This window comes from Pelodiscus sinensis, chromosome 9 (genome assembly GCF_052426305.1).
Source record: "Pelodiscus sinensis isolate ZL-2025 chromosome 9, ASM5242630v1, whole genome shotgun sequence".
Lineage (NCBI taxonomy): Eukaryota > Metazoa > Chordata > Testudines > Trionychidae > Pelodiscus > Pelodiscus sinensis.
In genome coordinates, this window is record NC_143060.1 from 48,432,309 (window position 1) to 48,448,849 (window position 16,541).

At 40.5% G+C, this 16,541-nt stretch overlaps 1 protein-coding gene across 2 annotated transcripts in view; it reads left to right on the top strand.

The window, feature by feature from the left end:
• DENND1B (DENN domain containing 1B) overlaps positions 1-16,541 on the top strand; it is a 265,647-nt gene that overhangs the window by 210,472 nt on the left and 38,634 nt on the right. For both annotated transcript variants that reach the window (XM_075936693.2, XM_089780568.1), the window contains 2 exons: positions 4,274-4,375; positions 13,732-13,822. In XM_075936693.2, coding sequence (XP_075792808.1) covers positions 4,274-4,375; positions 13,732-13,822 — 193 coding nt within the window. The remainder of the gene's footprint in view (positions 1-4,273; positions 4,376-13,731; positions 13,823-16,541) is intronic.

Consider the following 16,541-nt stretch of genomic DNA (forward strand, 5'->3'; position numbering starts at 1 on the left):
CAAAGGCATCAGTTAATAGCGTCCTCTGCTTCATCCAGGTTGCCATGCGCAGTATCATTCCTCTCTGAATCACACAGAGTAATAAGGAGCAGATGCTGACTGAAAGTGGCCAGAAATCTGGGCCTCATGCTGCAATGCTTTGTGCTGCAGTGATGTCAGGTCACATCCTGCTGGCGTGGTATCCTTCCCCGAAATCTTGTGAGAAGAATCAAAGAGTTCCTCTATGGAGCTGTAAAAGGAGCATTCCTGATTAGTCCACAGACACGTTAGCAAGCTGTTCCAGGGAGTCCCCGCTGTGTAGGGACAGTGGTCCCACCCAACTGCCTTAACTCATTTGTAGCATGATAAAAAATGTGAACTCACCAGAAGTGCCCTCCCCAACATTAAGGCCTGGCTGTGAGACATCTCGGGAGGGAAGGGATTGTCTCCAAAGTTTTAAAAAGGTCCTGGCTGTCGGTGACATTGGTAACCCCACTTGCCTGCTGACCAATGTCATCCTCCTCCTCTTCCTTATCCACGCCTTCCTCCATGCTGCTGCCTGAGGCTGCCTCTCTTGGGAGGAATGCCTTCAGCTCATGCCTTACGCTACCTACCTTTAGCTGATGCCTCCTCTAGCCCTGGAGAAAGTTGCCCATCTGCTCCAGGAGTGGAGAAGGCAGACGTGGATGGATCTCTAAGCCAAAATCCCAGGGTCCAGAGGCTGATGCCATACCCATTAAGCCACTGTGACCCACCCCATTACTGTACCTAGCTTCAGCAATGGACTGGATAGGGAAGCTGGTTGGGTCCCCCCAAGGATCGCATGTGGCATGTTTGTGTCAGTGATCCAAACTGTGCTTTGGCCTTAGCTCCTTTATTTTCACATTGCATTGCTGGGTATTCCTGGGGTATCCTTTCTCCTCCATGCCCTTTGCGATCTTGGCATAGACATCTTTGTTTCTTTGGCTGGTTCACAGTTCTTTGAGAACAGATTCCTCTACTCGCACAGCAATAAGGTCCAGGATCTCCTGCATACTCTATGCTGGAGCTTGACTGCGACTCTGGGTATTCATGGGCAGGTGTGCTGCTAAGGTGGCTGCCTGGTCTGAGGTCTGCTTGCCATGCTGGCCACACAGGAAATGAAATTCATATTTTCTGGGGGCTTTTCCTGTGCATCTGGAGAGCAGCAGAGTTGAAAATCCTGGCCAGAGCGGTCACATTGGGCACTAGGAGATACCTCCCAGAGACTAAGAATGCAAACTTTCATAGTGCTGCTGCATCTGCACTACCGGAAAACCTATCACGCAAGGTTGAATCTAACATCACTCTTCATGAAAAGCAGGAGTATCAAATTGACTTCAGTGGCCCTTAAAGTTGATGGAAAGGACTTTGTGGTGTGGATTCATAGTTTAGAAAATCACCCTAAACTGCCAGGACAGACCAGGCTTTAGTCTGCTGAGACAGAGAAATTGAAACTTTCAAAAAGCAAGAGCTGGTTGGCAGGCTGGACAGACTAGAGTGATTTTATTTATACATACTCATTTATAAGCCAGTTTTGGGGGGTAAAAAGTGAAGCATTGAAGAGCGGGGTTTGGTTTTTCAACAGGTTTGGATTGTCATTATAGCTCAGGGGATTGGCAAACTTCAGTTCCCATCGCATCAAGGTAAGTCGCTCTTGCATGGAGACATTTTGTGTACTTGGCGTGTCTGCAGGCACAGAACCCCTTAGCTCCCAGGGTATGTCTACACTACCCCGCTAGTTCGAACTAGGAGGGCAATGTAGGCATACCGCACTTGCAAATGAAGCCCGGGATTTGAATTTCCCGGGCTTCATTTGCATAAGCGGGGAGCCGCCATTTTTAAAACCCCGCTGGTTCGAACCCCGTGCAGCGCGGCTACACGGGGCTTGAACTAGGTAGTTCGGACTAGGATTCGAACGAGGTGTACCGGTAGTTCGGAATAGGAATCCTAGTCCGAACTACCTAGTTCGAGCCCTGTGTAGCCGCGCTGCACGGGGTTCGAACCAGCGGGGTTTAAAAAATGGCGGCTCCCCGCTTATGCAAATGAAGCCCGGGAAATTCAAATCCCAGGCTTCATTTGCAAGTGCGGTATGCCTACATTACCCCGCTAGTTCAAACTAGCGGGGTAGCATAGATGTACCCCCAGAGACTATGGTTCACCAGGAAGTGGCATGGGTTGAAGGATGTGCTGGCTACCACTTACCACTGCTCCTGTTGGCCAGGATTACTAAATACAAGACACTGGGAGTGGCAGATGTTCCAGGTTAACAAACGTCCCAGCATGTCAGTAGATTTCCCTGACGAGCTGGGAACCCAAGTTTGCAAACTGCTGAAATATAGGGTTGGTGATAGAATTGCTGGGCCCCTGGGGAATGTTGGGGTGCTGGCTCTGTGCTCCCAGAAGGGGCAGTGCCTCGGGTGGATGAGACAGGAGTATGCTGCCCAGAGGGTGCTGTCCCCTTTTCAGAGCCAGACTGAGTGTGCCACATAGTGCGCCAGTGGAATTTAAAGGGCCTGGGGCAACTGCCTCCTTTGTTCCCCACCCACCCCACCCCGGGTCAGTAGGCCTATATACAGTACTCCAATCTAGCAGCTAAGACAACTTAAAGGTTTGCCCTGAACTGGAGCCTAAGACATCCCAGATCTTGACTTCGAAAAATCACAATGGAAGGGAAAAGTAAGAGGAAGGAAGCTCTCGGAAATATCAAACCAGAGCTTTAAAATGACATGTCAGTGGCTTTAATGCAACATCTCCTTAGATAGTACTATTACCGTTTACAACTAAATGTAACTTAAAGATCATTTGAAGCTGATTTAGGGTTACTTTTGGCTGAAATAATATGCTGACAGATCACATGAGGGAAACTCATTCTCTCACATGAGGCATTGAACTGCATTATAAATTAGAATTTAGAATAATTTATCAAGCATCACCTAAAGTTGCCAGAATTAATAGGAGTAGCAGCAAGAGGAACAGTAATCACTGGTGTAAATGTTTGTCTTCAAAGTGGCTTGTAATATGTGTCTGAAAGGCTCCTCCGTCTCCTTATTGTAAAAATCTGCATAGGCAGTGAATTTGATCCATTTTCCTTCCCAAAGCCAGAGGTGGTGAGGGGTTTTAGTTTGTTTGTTTTTTACCATCTTCTGGACTTTTACTATGTATAAAAGGCTGTGGTAGTAAAATGCTCTATTTGCTGAGTCAGGTGTGTATTTTAATACAGGACCTCAAATTGTCTGTTTTACCTAAATCTGGGAAAACCTCCTCCAACCTGGTGTGTGTATTTTTTTTAACCAAGAAGGCATATGTTCTTGAGGGGTATGTCCTTTGCCTGCATGATAATACTCCCTGCAGTATATCTCTCTGAATCATTATTATGGAAATAATATGCAGACTATACATTGACATATTAAAATATTTAAAACCTTTTCTGTTCCAATGGACTTTATGAACATTGAATAGCTACCAGAAGAATATAATTTGGGGGAGTCTTCCTCTTGTAACTTAAGGTGATCACTATATAGAGCACTACCAGGTAGGGCTGACACTCTATAGAAATACTCTTTTATGCAATTAATGGAAAAACACAGGAATCATAATTTACTGTTTCCAGTTACTTTGGCTAACATCTATTAGCTTTCAGTAAATACTGTGTACACTTACCTTCTCCTCACTGTATACTTTTGACATGTCTACTCAGTATTCTTCATATTATTCTTACTTTCTTTCTGGAAGATACACAGTTTACTGCATTAGCAATTTATCTGACCTCTTTTAAACCTTTTGTATGACACTATAATGTCAGGAGTTTTTAATTTGACAGTAAAATTGTTGAAATAAAATTGTTATGTTAGTAATTTCCTGCACAATTAAATTGCCTGCATGCACATTTATGTTGTTATATTTAGTACAAAAAAATAGGCACAAATAATTTTGTGATAGCCATAACATGTTGGTCTCCAGTCAGAATTTCTGCTTGCTGCTGCCATTGGTGAAAGTGCACCTAATTCAGAGTAATGTTGTACAGTAAATGTCCATAACTCAGGCAAATTATTTTCAGCATCACAATGTATTTTGGTAAAATCTTTAAAGAAATCAACATTTTTGCCTTTAAAGGGTTTCGTTTCATGGTCTCAGTCTACTATTATTTTGTATTCAGTAACTACCTACCGGGTTAAGAGGCAGTAATTGTACACGCTAACTTTTAAGGGGGGGAATTGAGGAAGGAGAATGTAGAGGCTAGAAGTACCTTCTAACTTTCTCTGTTTAAATTTAGGGAGAGCCCGTCACTTTCTGTGAGGACAGTTTTGTGAAGCATCGTTCCAGTACTACCAAACAGTTCCTGGAAACTGCAGTGAATCTTCAACTTTTTAAACAGGTGTGACAGACTGATTGACCTCTTGATCTAAGTTTCCTTGTAACAGATATCCGATATATATGTTCTCCTCTGTGTGTCTCTAGCCATACCTGCCAGATTTTGAAAGCTCTTAAGAAGATCATTTTGAGAGGAAATATAGGGAATGGGAGAATATGGCAAATGCTTAACTCCAGCGAGTGTGGAAAGAATCTTCCCAATACCATTGTCTGTCAATGCAGGCACAGACACAATCCCTACTTTTACACAAACAGGACTGGGTATGTCTGCTCTGGATCCAATTCAGAACTCTTTTCAAAAGGAAAAAAAGATGCTCCCTGCTTAAACTGAACTTCACACCTTCTGCTGTGTAATCAGGTTCTACTGGTCAACGGGAAAGGAACAAAGCACATAACACTTTGTGAATCAGAGACTGTGTTGGATATAAGTTCTGGATCCAAACTTTGATAAAATTCACTAATTATGCATACATAGAATTTTTCAAAATCAAGATCTCAACCAAACAAATAAATTAGTAGTTTCATGAAAATTCTGCCAAATGCGTTTAACTGGTATGTTCACACAGCATAGCTTTAGCAAGATCCATGAGGCACTTTTTTCACGTTTTCATGCCCTGGCTTCTCTCTTTGTCTTCCCTTTGATTCCCTTATATAATTTAGTTGTTTGAAAGAGGGTCAAGATCAAGAGACCAACCACAAACTTGTAAACCAGTAAGTTTATCTTTGTGGGCAAATCTGAGAAAACATCTTATGGGATAAAGTGGGAAAACTTCTAGAAAAAAACATGTCTCGATTGAAACTATTCTAAATTAATTCAGGTAGGGGAGTGAATGCTTAACTAATCTGCTAGAGTTCTTTGAAGATATATTACCATAATAGATAAGGAAAATTCATTGGATGTAGGATAGTGTGATTTTCAGAAAACATTTGACAAGTTTCTGTATCAAAGATTAATGGCTAAGGTAGAGTTTTATGGACTATGAGGATGTTAGTTTGTTGTAGTCATAGGTAGGCACATTTCTAATTGGAATAAAAGTTGTGGAAATAAGTACAAATAAATAACATAAATACAGACTTTTAAAAATAATGGGATTATAGATGGATGGAGTAATCCTGGAATCCAGTTTAGTTTAGTTTATTGTAAATGTGCAGAGACAAAGGTTACCCTTATAGGAAGTATTAAAACAAGTATTTTAAACATTTTTAATGATTGGTGACAGAGAGAATAGTACAGCATGAAAACATTATTTTTATTGTACATATTTCTGAGTATCTTAATCTATCAAGTTGAATAGTCACAGAGAGGTAGCTGTGCTAGATAAATCTATCAAGGATATTTGTCAATAGACAGCTACCGCACATACCGAAGAGTCTCAGTTATTGTAGCAGATCCTCAGTTGCAGTAAATTAGAGTATTTCCACCAAAGTTAATAGAACTATGTTAGTTTACACCAGCTTTATTACATCTAGCTTTTGAATTGTAATTTGTTTAATTTTAAAAATCACTTAACAATTTTATGATATTTCTGACAGTTGTTCATGCTGAGGAAATATCATACCTATGAAGATGAGAATATATTAAAATTATTATATTTTAAATGTTTTAATAGCTAATATATTGCCTTTTCCTTAGTTTTGTTCTGCTGTTTTTCCTCCCACTTCTAAATTAATCTACAGCCCAGCTGCTTCATCTCCAGCAATTCCTCACTGACAACTGGGCTGCTTTCAAGGTTGTTTGTGTTTTAAAAGGCTAACATGAGTTTTCAGAGGTCCTGATACTAAGCATTCTTTTTAGCAGAAAATAATTCTTGAAAACAACCTACACATCTAGGTGGAATTGCCTGAATTAATGCAAAGTTTATGGCATTTTTTTTTGCTGCATGTGTTGCATATAAGCTTTATCTGCTGCTTTCAGAAGTTGTTGTTGTTCTTATTCTTATTCTTTTGTAACTGAAGTCAATTTTTACCACCAAGATCTGTAACACTTCTTCGTGTCTGCAGTATATTCGATGGTGATTTTCCGTTGGGGAAAAGCTGAATCAAGAACCAGCTCCCAAGAGTGTTCATCTTCTGATACCTGAACCATCTGTAGCTCCTCTTTATCCAGGACAAACACCTGTCTTCGTTGTCTATTGTTTATTGTATTTGAGCAGACTTATTCTATATTCCACATGCTATTTGAATGATAATATGAATTATTAAACTTGGTAATAGAAGTTTAATGTGAAAGATGGCCTGGCCACTGTTGAGAGCAGTGGTTGTGAATTTGGGTATTTTAAGATCCCTGAGGATGGTCACATAAGAAGCATAACAGTAATGTTGAACATAATACCTGTGCTAGCTTTTGTTGTAATTAGTTGATTTGTTTTCTTTTGTTTAGCACATACCAGTGTTTCAGATACTGCAGTTATTTCATATCTAAGGTGTATTTGAATACTGTGTTATCACACTGAATAACATTGCAAATCCTGACATTTAAATAGTAGTCTATAAACTAGTTCAAGCCATACCTATATTTGCTTTGTGGAAAAGAAAAGGAAGAAGGTGTGAGTAAAAAAAGAAGCCATTTGAATTAAATAAAGCAAAAAGGGCAAGCATTCTATGTTTAGATGCTTTTTTCTTTTCTTAAAGCTTCTTAAATTATTAATGTATCGACTGCTTTGACTCTTAAGAAGTGACCTTGTACAAACTTAACATTCTGACTCAGCAGATCTGTTCCTTGTGTTTATCCCGAGTCAGTTCAATTCACTTTAGTGACGGAAACATTTTTTTACTACTTTTTCATCCTGTTGGCCTTGCATTTGTGGGCGAAACTATTGGATTATTTTGTCATCAGAAATGTTAACTACGCTCTAATTGCAGGGCAAACTTTTGCCTTCAGACACATTTGCACTACACAGTTCAAGTCAATGGTGTAGCATTGATGTAATGAGGGACAGCCTTTGATGACAGATTCTTTGTTACTGATGATGACGTATTAGCCAGAGAATACATAGACTTTAAATCCCAGGATAAAATTTCATAGTTGGAAATTGGATTGCATAAAAACTCATATTTTCAAGACAAAATGCATTAAGCTTGTTTGTGGTTCACATTATAGAGTTCTTCTAGTTATCTCCAAACCAAGCATAAGTAAATCCTGGAAATTCAGAGTTGAGGATAAATTGAAAGGAAATCTCACCACTTTAACTATGTCTTGAAGTGACACTGTGTAGTAAGAATACAATTATAATTCATGCATATTAGGATTTGTGGTTAAATTCAGATCAGATCAGATTAAATTTATTTTTATAGAGACATTGGAATTTTTTCAGGGTGTCTGTAGATAATTACTGCCTTCATAACAGAAATCATTGAGATCTTAGTTATGCCATTTTCTAGTGGAGAATCTGGCCCTTTTCCTGCCATATTTCCCTCTTGACAAGGCAGGTTTTTTTTAAACTAAAAACACATTATATAGAATGTGGGTGGGCATTTCATTTGGTTCCCTTTTTATAACCCACTAGCTGACATACCTGGCATTGCCAGGGTCTTTCAGGGCAAGGTCTTGGGGATGTGGGTTGTGTGTGTGTGTGCGTGTGCAGGAGGCTGGGGTCCAGGGGTGTGTTCTTTCCGCACCGGCACACCCTTGCCCAAGGTCTGTTCTCCTGCTTCCCCCTCCCCAACCGCCTGGAACCTGTTCTTTCCTCCCTTTCAGGCCACCCCCCCAGTCTGCCTGGAGCCTGTTTTTTCCATCTCTCAGGCTATCCTTCCACCCACCTGGGGCCTATTCTCATCTCCTCAGATGCCCCCCAGCCACCAGGGCCCTGTTCTTCCCCTCCCCCCCACCCTTCCAGTATTGAGGCCAATGGCTGGGAGCGGGGAAAGGGTTTGAGGCAAGAAGACTATTTATGAGTGTGCTGGGAGGCAAGATAGCAGAGTTCCAGCCCTGCTGACCACTCTCTTGGTCAAGGTTGGGCAATAATTTTTGATGGGGGGCTACTCCAAGATTTTAGAAGTGCAGGGTCTGGCATGGAGGTTAGGTGCAAAAGGGAGCTTGGGGTAATGGATTGGAGTGCAGGAATGAGAGGGGGTCTGGGAGGGAGTTTGAATGAAGGAAGAGGTTGTGACCTGGGACACTGGACTGGCCAACTGTCATTAGATGATTTAAAGTAACTTAATTCAGAGAAATGAGTGAGTGGACAAATAAAGGGCTGCAGGTTTCAGACATTGAGAATTCTTGCATATATGGATGCAGGAGAGGAGCAGAGGGTTAGGGTATGTAAAGTAGGGGGACAGGAGTGGGGGGGGCAGAGGATTGGCAAGGGAAAGGGAAGAGCTGGGGTGGCAGAGGCAGGCTCTAGCCAGGAGACTTACCTCAGTGACTCCTGACCAGCAGCCCGGCATGTTTCTCAGGCAGGCAGAGAGCCTTCCCTGCCCCCACAGAGGCTGCAGGGCCATGTGCCTGTGTGAATAACTGTGAACCAGAGGGGAAGAGAGTGTGGTGCTTCATATGCTGCCTGTTAATCAAACAGGCAGCTCACATTGGTGTTTCTGGGATTGTTCTGGGGGCGGGGACAGTGCCTGAAGCCTTCCCCCTCCCTCTCCAGGCTTACAGTTTTTAAAGAGAAATGGCCTGGCAGCCGCTTTTCTGAACAGCATGTGGTTGGGGTGAGGCAAGCAGGGAGCCTGCCTGGGGCTCCCTTCAGCATCCGTGGGCCAGATCAAAATCTTGGCAGGCCGGGTCTGGCCTGTAAGCCCTATTTTGCCCAGGCCTGCTTTTGGTGGTACGACTGCAGGATAGCTCTCCTCTTCAGTCTCGCTGCCCTTGGTGGCCATTCTAATATCTCGTCCCTCTGAACACTGCCCTCTCCTTTTGCGTGTTATGGAAAACTGTCCCTTTCCCAGGGCTTCTGGTTGTCCTGGCACAACCAAACTCTGACTTTGCTTTAAGTTAGAATCAGAGGAAGCTGTATATCAAATTTGGTGGCCCTAGCTCTTACCATTTAGGAGTTCTTGGACAAATGGACTTTCAGGCAGATGCACTCTAAAATATAGAGAGATTTGATAACTAGTTTCTTAGAGTTTCCCTCAGCCTTCATAAAGGCTTTGCATATTTAAAACCAAGATAGCTTTAGTTTTTAGTTCTAAGAGGAGATTTAATTTCAGTAGATAAAGTTTTGTGCCTGAGAAGAGGTCCACATTTTAAACAAAGTCAGATATATGAGGTTTTCTTTCAGGCTCACGAGCTTGTAATCATCAGATTTTATGGCTGTTACTCCTTCTGCTATTATTGATTTTCTTCAGCCTTTTGTACTGGCTTCTTAATATGGTATCTATACCCTGGCTTTTTTCCCCAAGTCCTAAGAAGGCTGTCCTTTAATTAGAATGACATAATATGACTCTTGTTGAACCTCATGCTAGAAGTCTAGAATTTATCTACTGCTTGTTCCCAGCTTACATCAGCTGTAAGTAGACATATTTTGGACCTTAAATATTTTGATTGATGTCCAGTGAAATTAATAACTCATTCATAGGGAATATCTGAACCATCATGAAAATTCTTTAAGGTACACACTGCTAACTGTAAATTCCAATTATATCACATATTGTACTGGCATTTTTAGCTTGTGAAAATATTGAGAAGTAAATATATAGCAGTGGCAGTGCTGAGAGAGGGAAAAAAAATCCATATTTTAAGGGCATAAAGCATATTGTACGCTATTTAAGCAGAAATAATTTCAAGTTTCAAAATTCAGGCTTCATGAGGAAACAGTCTTTTCCTAACCTGTGAGGAGAAATATATTAGCATATATTAGCATCTAAATTATTTTGCATCTAGTGGCAAAGGGTCTGTTTCTGCTTTACACTGAGGTCACTTTATGCTCACTGCATTCTGCATTGCTCCAGTTCTTCCAACTGCTTATATCTATTTTCAGTCTTTCTACAAACATCCAGCTGGTTTGGCGCATTGCCTGAATTGCAAGACCTTTGCCTGAGCAGTCAGATGCAGTTTTTTAGTATGTTAGTGTTTATGGGGCAGGGAAGGCTCCAGTGTACATTTTTCTTTCTCACTGCATCAACAACCTCTTAGTGTTATCAGAATCTTTTGTTTTCTCTTTATGTACCCTGCCTTCAAAGAAGGAAAAGGCCCTGCTCCAACCCATGAAGCAGAACTATGTTCATTATAGACAACCATATTCTTTTGCAGAACACCAGTGCATGAGAGTGTTACATTTGCATTCTAATACCACCCTATATAATAAAGAAACATGGAGTACACCTATCAAGCCTCTTTTGAATATCCTAGCAAAATACCTGTAAGGCTAGCAAAGAGTGACCAGGCCACAGCATTCAAACCATAAATCCTTGAAAGAAAAATCTTGAGTCAGCTAAGACCAGTGAGCATCAGGAACTCTGTGCTAATACCCACCCTAAACTCAGTGTGAATGTTTTATGAAGTTGTTGATGCTCCATGTCCCCACTTCACATACATAATTCTAGCTGCTCGAGCCAGAGAAGACAGAAGTTCAGGGTGATAAGAGCTATTCTCTGGTCTCAGATATATGCCCACTATGAAGGGGCACCAAACCAGCAACTTAAGGAGAATTGAAGCTGTTTTCCCCAGACTTTGCAGAAGCTGTAACAGTCTTGCCTAATTTTTCTAATGAGTCACTCCTCAAGCTTCCTGCTGCTCAAAAATGAGAATACTCACAGATTATATCTACAGAGCAGTGGAAATTATTTACCTTTAATTCTGCTTCCCGACAGACACAATTTATTGTAAGATTTTCAATCATATGTGGAGGGTGGGGAAGAATTACTTTCTTTAAGGTTTATTCTTTCTGGTCCCTGAATTTTTTCCCATCTAAGGGATACTTTTAGATTGCTTTACCTAATTTTGAATTGACTTATATTGGAGCTTTGCCTTCTGCACAACCAAACGAATTGGCTGGCATCACCTGTTCATTACAGCCAATTCCTTCTGTAGCACAAAGGCACACAAAGTGGCACACAAAGACCTGCATGAGAATTGGCTCATATTGAGTTCCACTGTTCCTGTATTAAGGAGCTAAGACCCAAAAGTAAGAATCCTACCAAAATGATGACTTCAGAGAAGCAAAATTGCAGATATTTTCCCTTCTTTGTTAATTACATGGTGCCACTGCATGGATTGTCAGTAGTGGGTATCTCACATAGGTTCTGTGGATCTATAAGCATATGTGTCTGTTGCCTGAACTAAAAGACCCAGATCTACAGCAGGGGACAGATGCCAGGAGCCATGCTGTATATATATTCTTGGGTTCCACTAACATTACCCAAGCTTTCTGCTATGTAATAATTGTAAAAACAAACAAACAAAAAACAAAACTCAAATTACTTTACTTTCATTTCTGACACTTGGTATTATTAATTATATAATCACTTATTTTAAATAACTTTCTATTGTTTCTGTTAATGATTGTATTGGGTAGTATTTATATTTAAGTGTTTTACTAAACTAATCTTGCTCTGAAAATTAAAAATCAGCCTTTGCAGTTTCTGTTAATATTTACCAAGTGATTAACATATCCATAAATCATGTGTTGGTTTATGGCATAAGGTGAATTTATAACTTTCCCCAAAGAGATAATGCCTTGCAGTTCAAAGACTGTTTTCTGCATAGCAGTAGCTAAAGATGCTGTTATTCCTCTTATCTCTTTTTTCTTACTGTGAAATAATCCAGTGATCCGTTCGTGGTCTGACCATGAACCAAACCCATTTGGAAAGAAGAGAGTTTAACCAAAAAGAACAGGGAATGATTATTTTCGACAGCATGTACTCTATTATTGTTGATTCTTGGATTTTTATTTTTATTTTTTTTTGTACTTGAAGAATGGAGTTTATTTCATGTCATCAGTCTATCCATTGACAAGCATCAGATTGTCACTGACAGTACTGTTTGGATAATGTATGTCACTCAGCCAAATAATTAATTTTGGCTAGCCTGTATGTGCTATTTTAGTAACAGTGAATAACTAGTAACTCCTGCTAGAACATGAATAATCAGTAAAATGTTTTCTCAATTTATCTTTGCTTGAACTTGAGCTAGCCCAACTAAAATGCATGGATTACTTATTTAAAGCATTCTAGAAATGCCAGTGTTTCTAGCCTTAATCCTGTATGGCAAACTGAGTCTTTAAAATAATGTGGCCATTTCTTCAGTGAGGGTATAGTGGATTATTATTTGTTTTATGCTCATCATTCTTTGTGTCTGACATATTTGGGCCTCCTTTTAGCCTTTGCATGCACATATATGCATACACAAATGCATGCACCTGCATATGAACAAGAGTTGGAAACCACATCTGCAAATCTCATCAATTGAAAGTTGTTTTGTGAGTGAAAAGTCTGACACTGACACTTCCATGATTTCATTCACCTATGCACAAATGTGCATGTCTTAGAATTTTCAAACATGCACCTGAAAAGTATGACTGTATGGACCAATATGAGCACATAGTCATGTGCAGATGGCAGAGGACAATCTTAAAATATAGCTCTTTATTACACAGTTCTTCTTTTTCAATGCACTGAGTTCAATACACTTGAATATTCTTCTGACCTTCTTGTTGTTGATGCCACTGTTCTTTAATGCCTAAACCTACACATTTCTCTCCATCCACACAAAATGATTGTGACCCAAACTCTTCTTATTTTGCATAACTCCTCACCCAGCAGAATTTCAATCCTCATCCAAAATATTCAAGTGTACAATCACCTGGCATCAGAGATCCTAGCTCAACTTTCTTTGGACTAAAGATGGTAAAATTTATCCAAATTTTAACTACAAATCTTCCTTATTTTTCAACTAGCTTTTTCTTTTGATTCCGTGATATTTATCTGGAGAGGCATCAGGTACCTGAAACCAGACCAGTTCATGATCCTTTAAACACTACATGAAAGAGCATCTCCGTGTCCATAAGTGATTATAATTTTAAACCTGAAATTAAACATTTATTAAGAAATAAATTAATCTTTTACATAATCTGCTGTGAAAGCGATTGAGCTAGAGTGCAACTTAAAATACTTTCGAAACGAGATTTGAAATTTTATTCTAGGAATAACTTTGGAATTTTAAAATATTCTAAGTTTTATATTCTCAGGTACCACAAACAACACTAGAAGAGAATAGTAAAAGCAACGATACAATTCTGATAACATTTCTATTACTTGTATTTATATCCAGTATTCCAATATCTATCCAAAATTATTACAGCATTCTTGTGACCTGTTATATTCTCATTAACATAAATGTTACATATTTTATATATATAGTTTAATGTTATGAAACCTAAGAAAAGGTTAGCATAGTATTGACTCAGGCTTTTTATATTCCAGTTTATTGATGGTCGACTATCAAAGCTAAATGCAGGAAGAGGGTTCTCTGATATTTTTGAAGAAGAGATCACTTCTGGAGGCTTCTGTGGAGGTACAGCATTATTTCAGGAACGTGCATGGGAATTGTTGAGGGAAAATACCATATTAACATGAACATAAACTGAAAAAGTGCTTAATATACTGCTTATTGGATTAAATACCTTGGATTCATTCTTAGCGGGTTTTCGGTCCAATATATATCAGTAGCAAAATAGTGAACTAGCTATTTAGCCAAACATTTGCAGTACATTAAATGAAAATAAATGGAATTATCTTAATTTAATAAACTAGTTTTTATAAAATCAAGATAAGGTGAGATTTAATTAGATTTTTTTTTTTTTTAGAGTATTGGCTTGCTCAGTAACTGATTAGAGATTTACTGGCTAAAGAATTTTTTAAAAATAATTACAAGATTTTAGTTCTCTTTCTTTTAGAAATGGATAATTTAGTTATTTTCTAATTTCTCGTTTAAAAACTCCTTCATGTATCTCATGTATTTCTGCAACATACTAAAGCCAAATTCTCCAAAATACAAAAAATTACTGAGTCAAGCAAAATGCACTATGCTTAAATACATAATTTTAATATGCTGTTCAAATCCAAAAAGGAACAGTGTGAAATATATCTTCTTCCTAAGCAAATCTTTTATTTATTGTTTTTGAGTCCTATCCACTGATTTAGTGACTGAAATAAATTGTATAGGTTTTTACTTGTGCTAGCCTTGCACATTTAAGAAAGTATTAGGTAGATCAATTCTGTGTTCTGCATTTCCAACAGGATTGTCTAATCATTTCTAGTTACATGGCAAGTCAATTACACTTTTTAGTTATAAACCAACTATATTTCATGAAGTAAATGTGGGGCCCCACAATGCCATTTTTAATTATTTTTCATAGCAGAGCTTCAGTTTTCAGTACAAATGTGAATTATGTGACTTGAACCAAATCCTGTCTTAGGGCATCTTTCTGCCTGTCTTCTGCTACAAAGCTACCCTGAAGGTAGCAGTTTTGGCCAGTGGAGTATTTGTTCTGTAGAGCCACCATAACAGATTCTGTGCCATGTCCTCTGCATTCTCAACATAAAAGCCTTACGTCTGGACTACGCTAGGACTTTACGTCGACTTTAGCTACCCACGGTCAATTTCCTATGAGATCCCTACCAAGCCACTTGCACTGCACTTAGCAGCCACAGAAGTCCGTGTCTGTACTCCTTCTTTTCACCAGGAGTAATGCTATTCCCAACTGTGCATGGTTGAAATTACGGTAGTGTAGACACAGTGCTGCTGGAAATTCAGTGCTATTGGCTTATAAGAGGCCTCTCGCAAGTGTCCACTATGACCACTCTGGCCAGAACCTCCACCTCTACTGCTCTCTCTGAGCTTAAAAAGCCCTGGGAACCATAGAAGGACCAATGTGTCCAATGTGACCAGCCATGCGAGCAAGCAGCACATTGCGGAACATGAGAAAATGAGTTCCTCCAGCAATCCGGGGCACACTGTGATGATGGTGAGTGCTACTTTTCCCACGGGCTCCAGTTCCAAAGGGCACAGAAGAATACCAGCCTGGACTGTGCAGGAGTTCCTCAACCTCATTGAGATGTGGGTGGATGAGCCCAACAGGAATTATCTCAGAACCAGCAAGAGGAATACCGAGATCTATGGCAGGATTGCTACCTGCCTTGGGGTCAAAGGATGTTCCAGGGACGCCTAGCTGTGTAGGGTGTCTGGGCACCTGCTGTAAAGTATCTGCTTTAAAGCTAACATTTGATCTTGTACGGAACATTTCTCCATTGTTTTTACCGAGACCTTCGGTGTACACTAAAAGAGTAGGGTTAGGCTTCCCATAATGTATTTCCTGTAGTGTCTGCCCTTGTAATTTTTCTTTGCAGCTGGGCCAGCTGCCAGTTTGGTGCATTCCCCACTTCCCACTGCATCTGCCTTCCTGGCTCAGATCTGCAGGAGCAAATGCATGAGGGAGAAGATATTCAGGGACCAAATGGACATCCTGCACACCTTCGTGGAGGAGATCCAAGCAAAGCTGCAGGCCCAGATTGCTGAGTGGCAGGAATAGGTCATGGAATTGCAGGAGAGGAGGTCCACCTGGGAGCAGCTCATGTGCCAGCACGAGACAATGTTGTACACCCTGATTGCTGTGATGGCTACTTGTATGACAACAGCCCTGACTGTAGATTTCCCGACCCCAAACTGGTTCCCAACTGAGCAGTAGCTATTGGGCATGGTGAGCTTCCAGAGGTCAATTTCCATGCACTTCTCTACAGTGAGAGTGGATTTCATGTGGGAATCCTGGTGGTGCCTCAGGGCTGGGGCAAGCCATTCACAGAGCTCCAGGAACACCGTCTTCCTCATGCAGAAGTTCTGCAGCCACTTGCTGATCATACCACCTCTGTCTGACAGTGAAGTCCCACCAATCTGGGCTCATCTCCCAAATCCAGAACTGGCATTGCTCTGTCTCCAGGGGATTAACTGGTGGCTGTGCTAGCAGGAGCAACAGGGTTTGCCTGAATAGTGCCTCCGTGCCATGCTGAGGTTTGTCCTCCTCATCCTGGTAGAGCAACATGTGGGCACTCTCAAAGTACAGTATCACAAGGTTCAACATGAGAGATATGAACATGACAATGCTTTCCAGCACACTGGGCTCCATGTTCACAGTGCTCTAGCATCTGCATGGGCAGCCAGGCATGAAATGGCACAAGCACATTACATCCCCTTTATTTCATGCGAGGGGGGCAGGACTAGAGGAGTGCCTTATAGG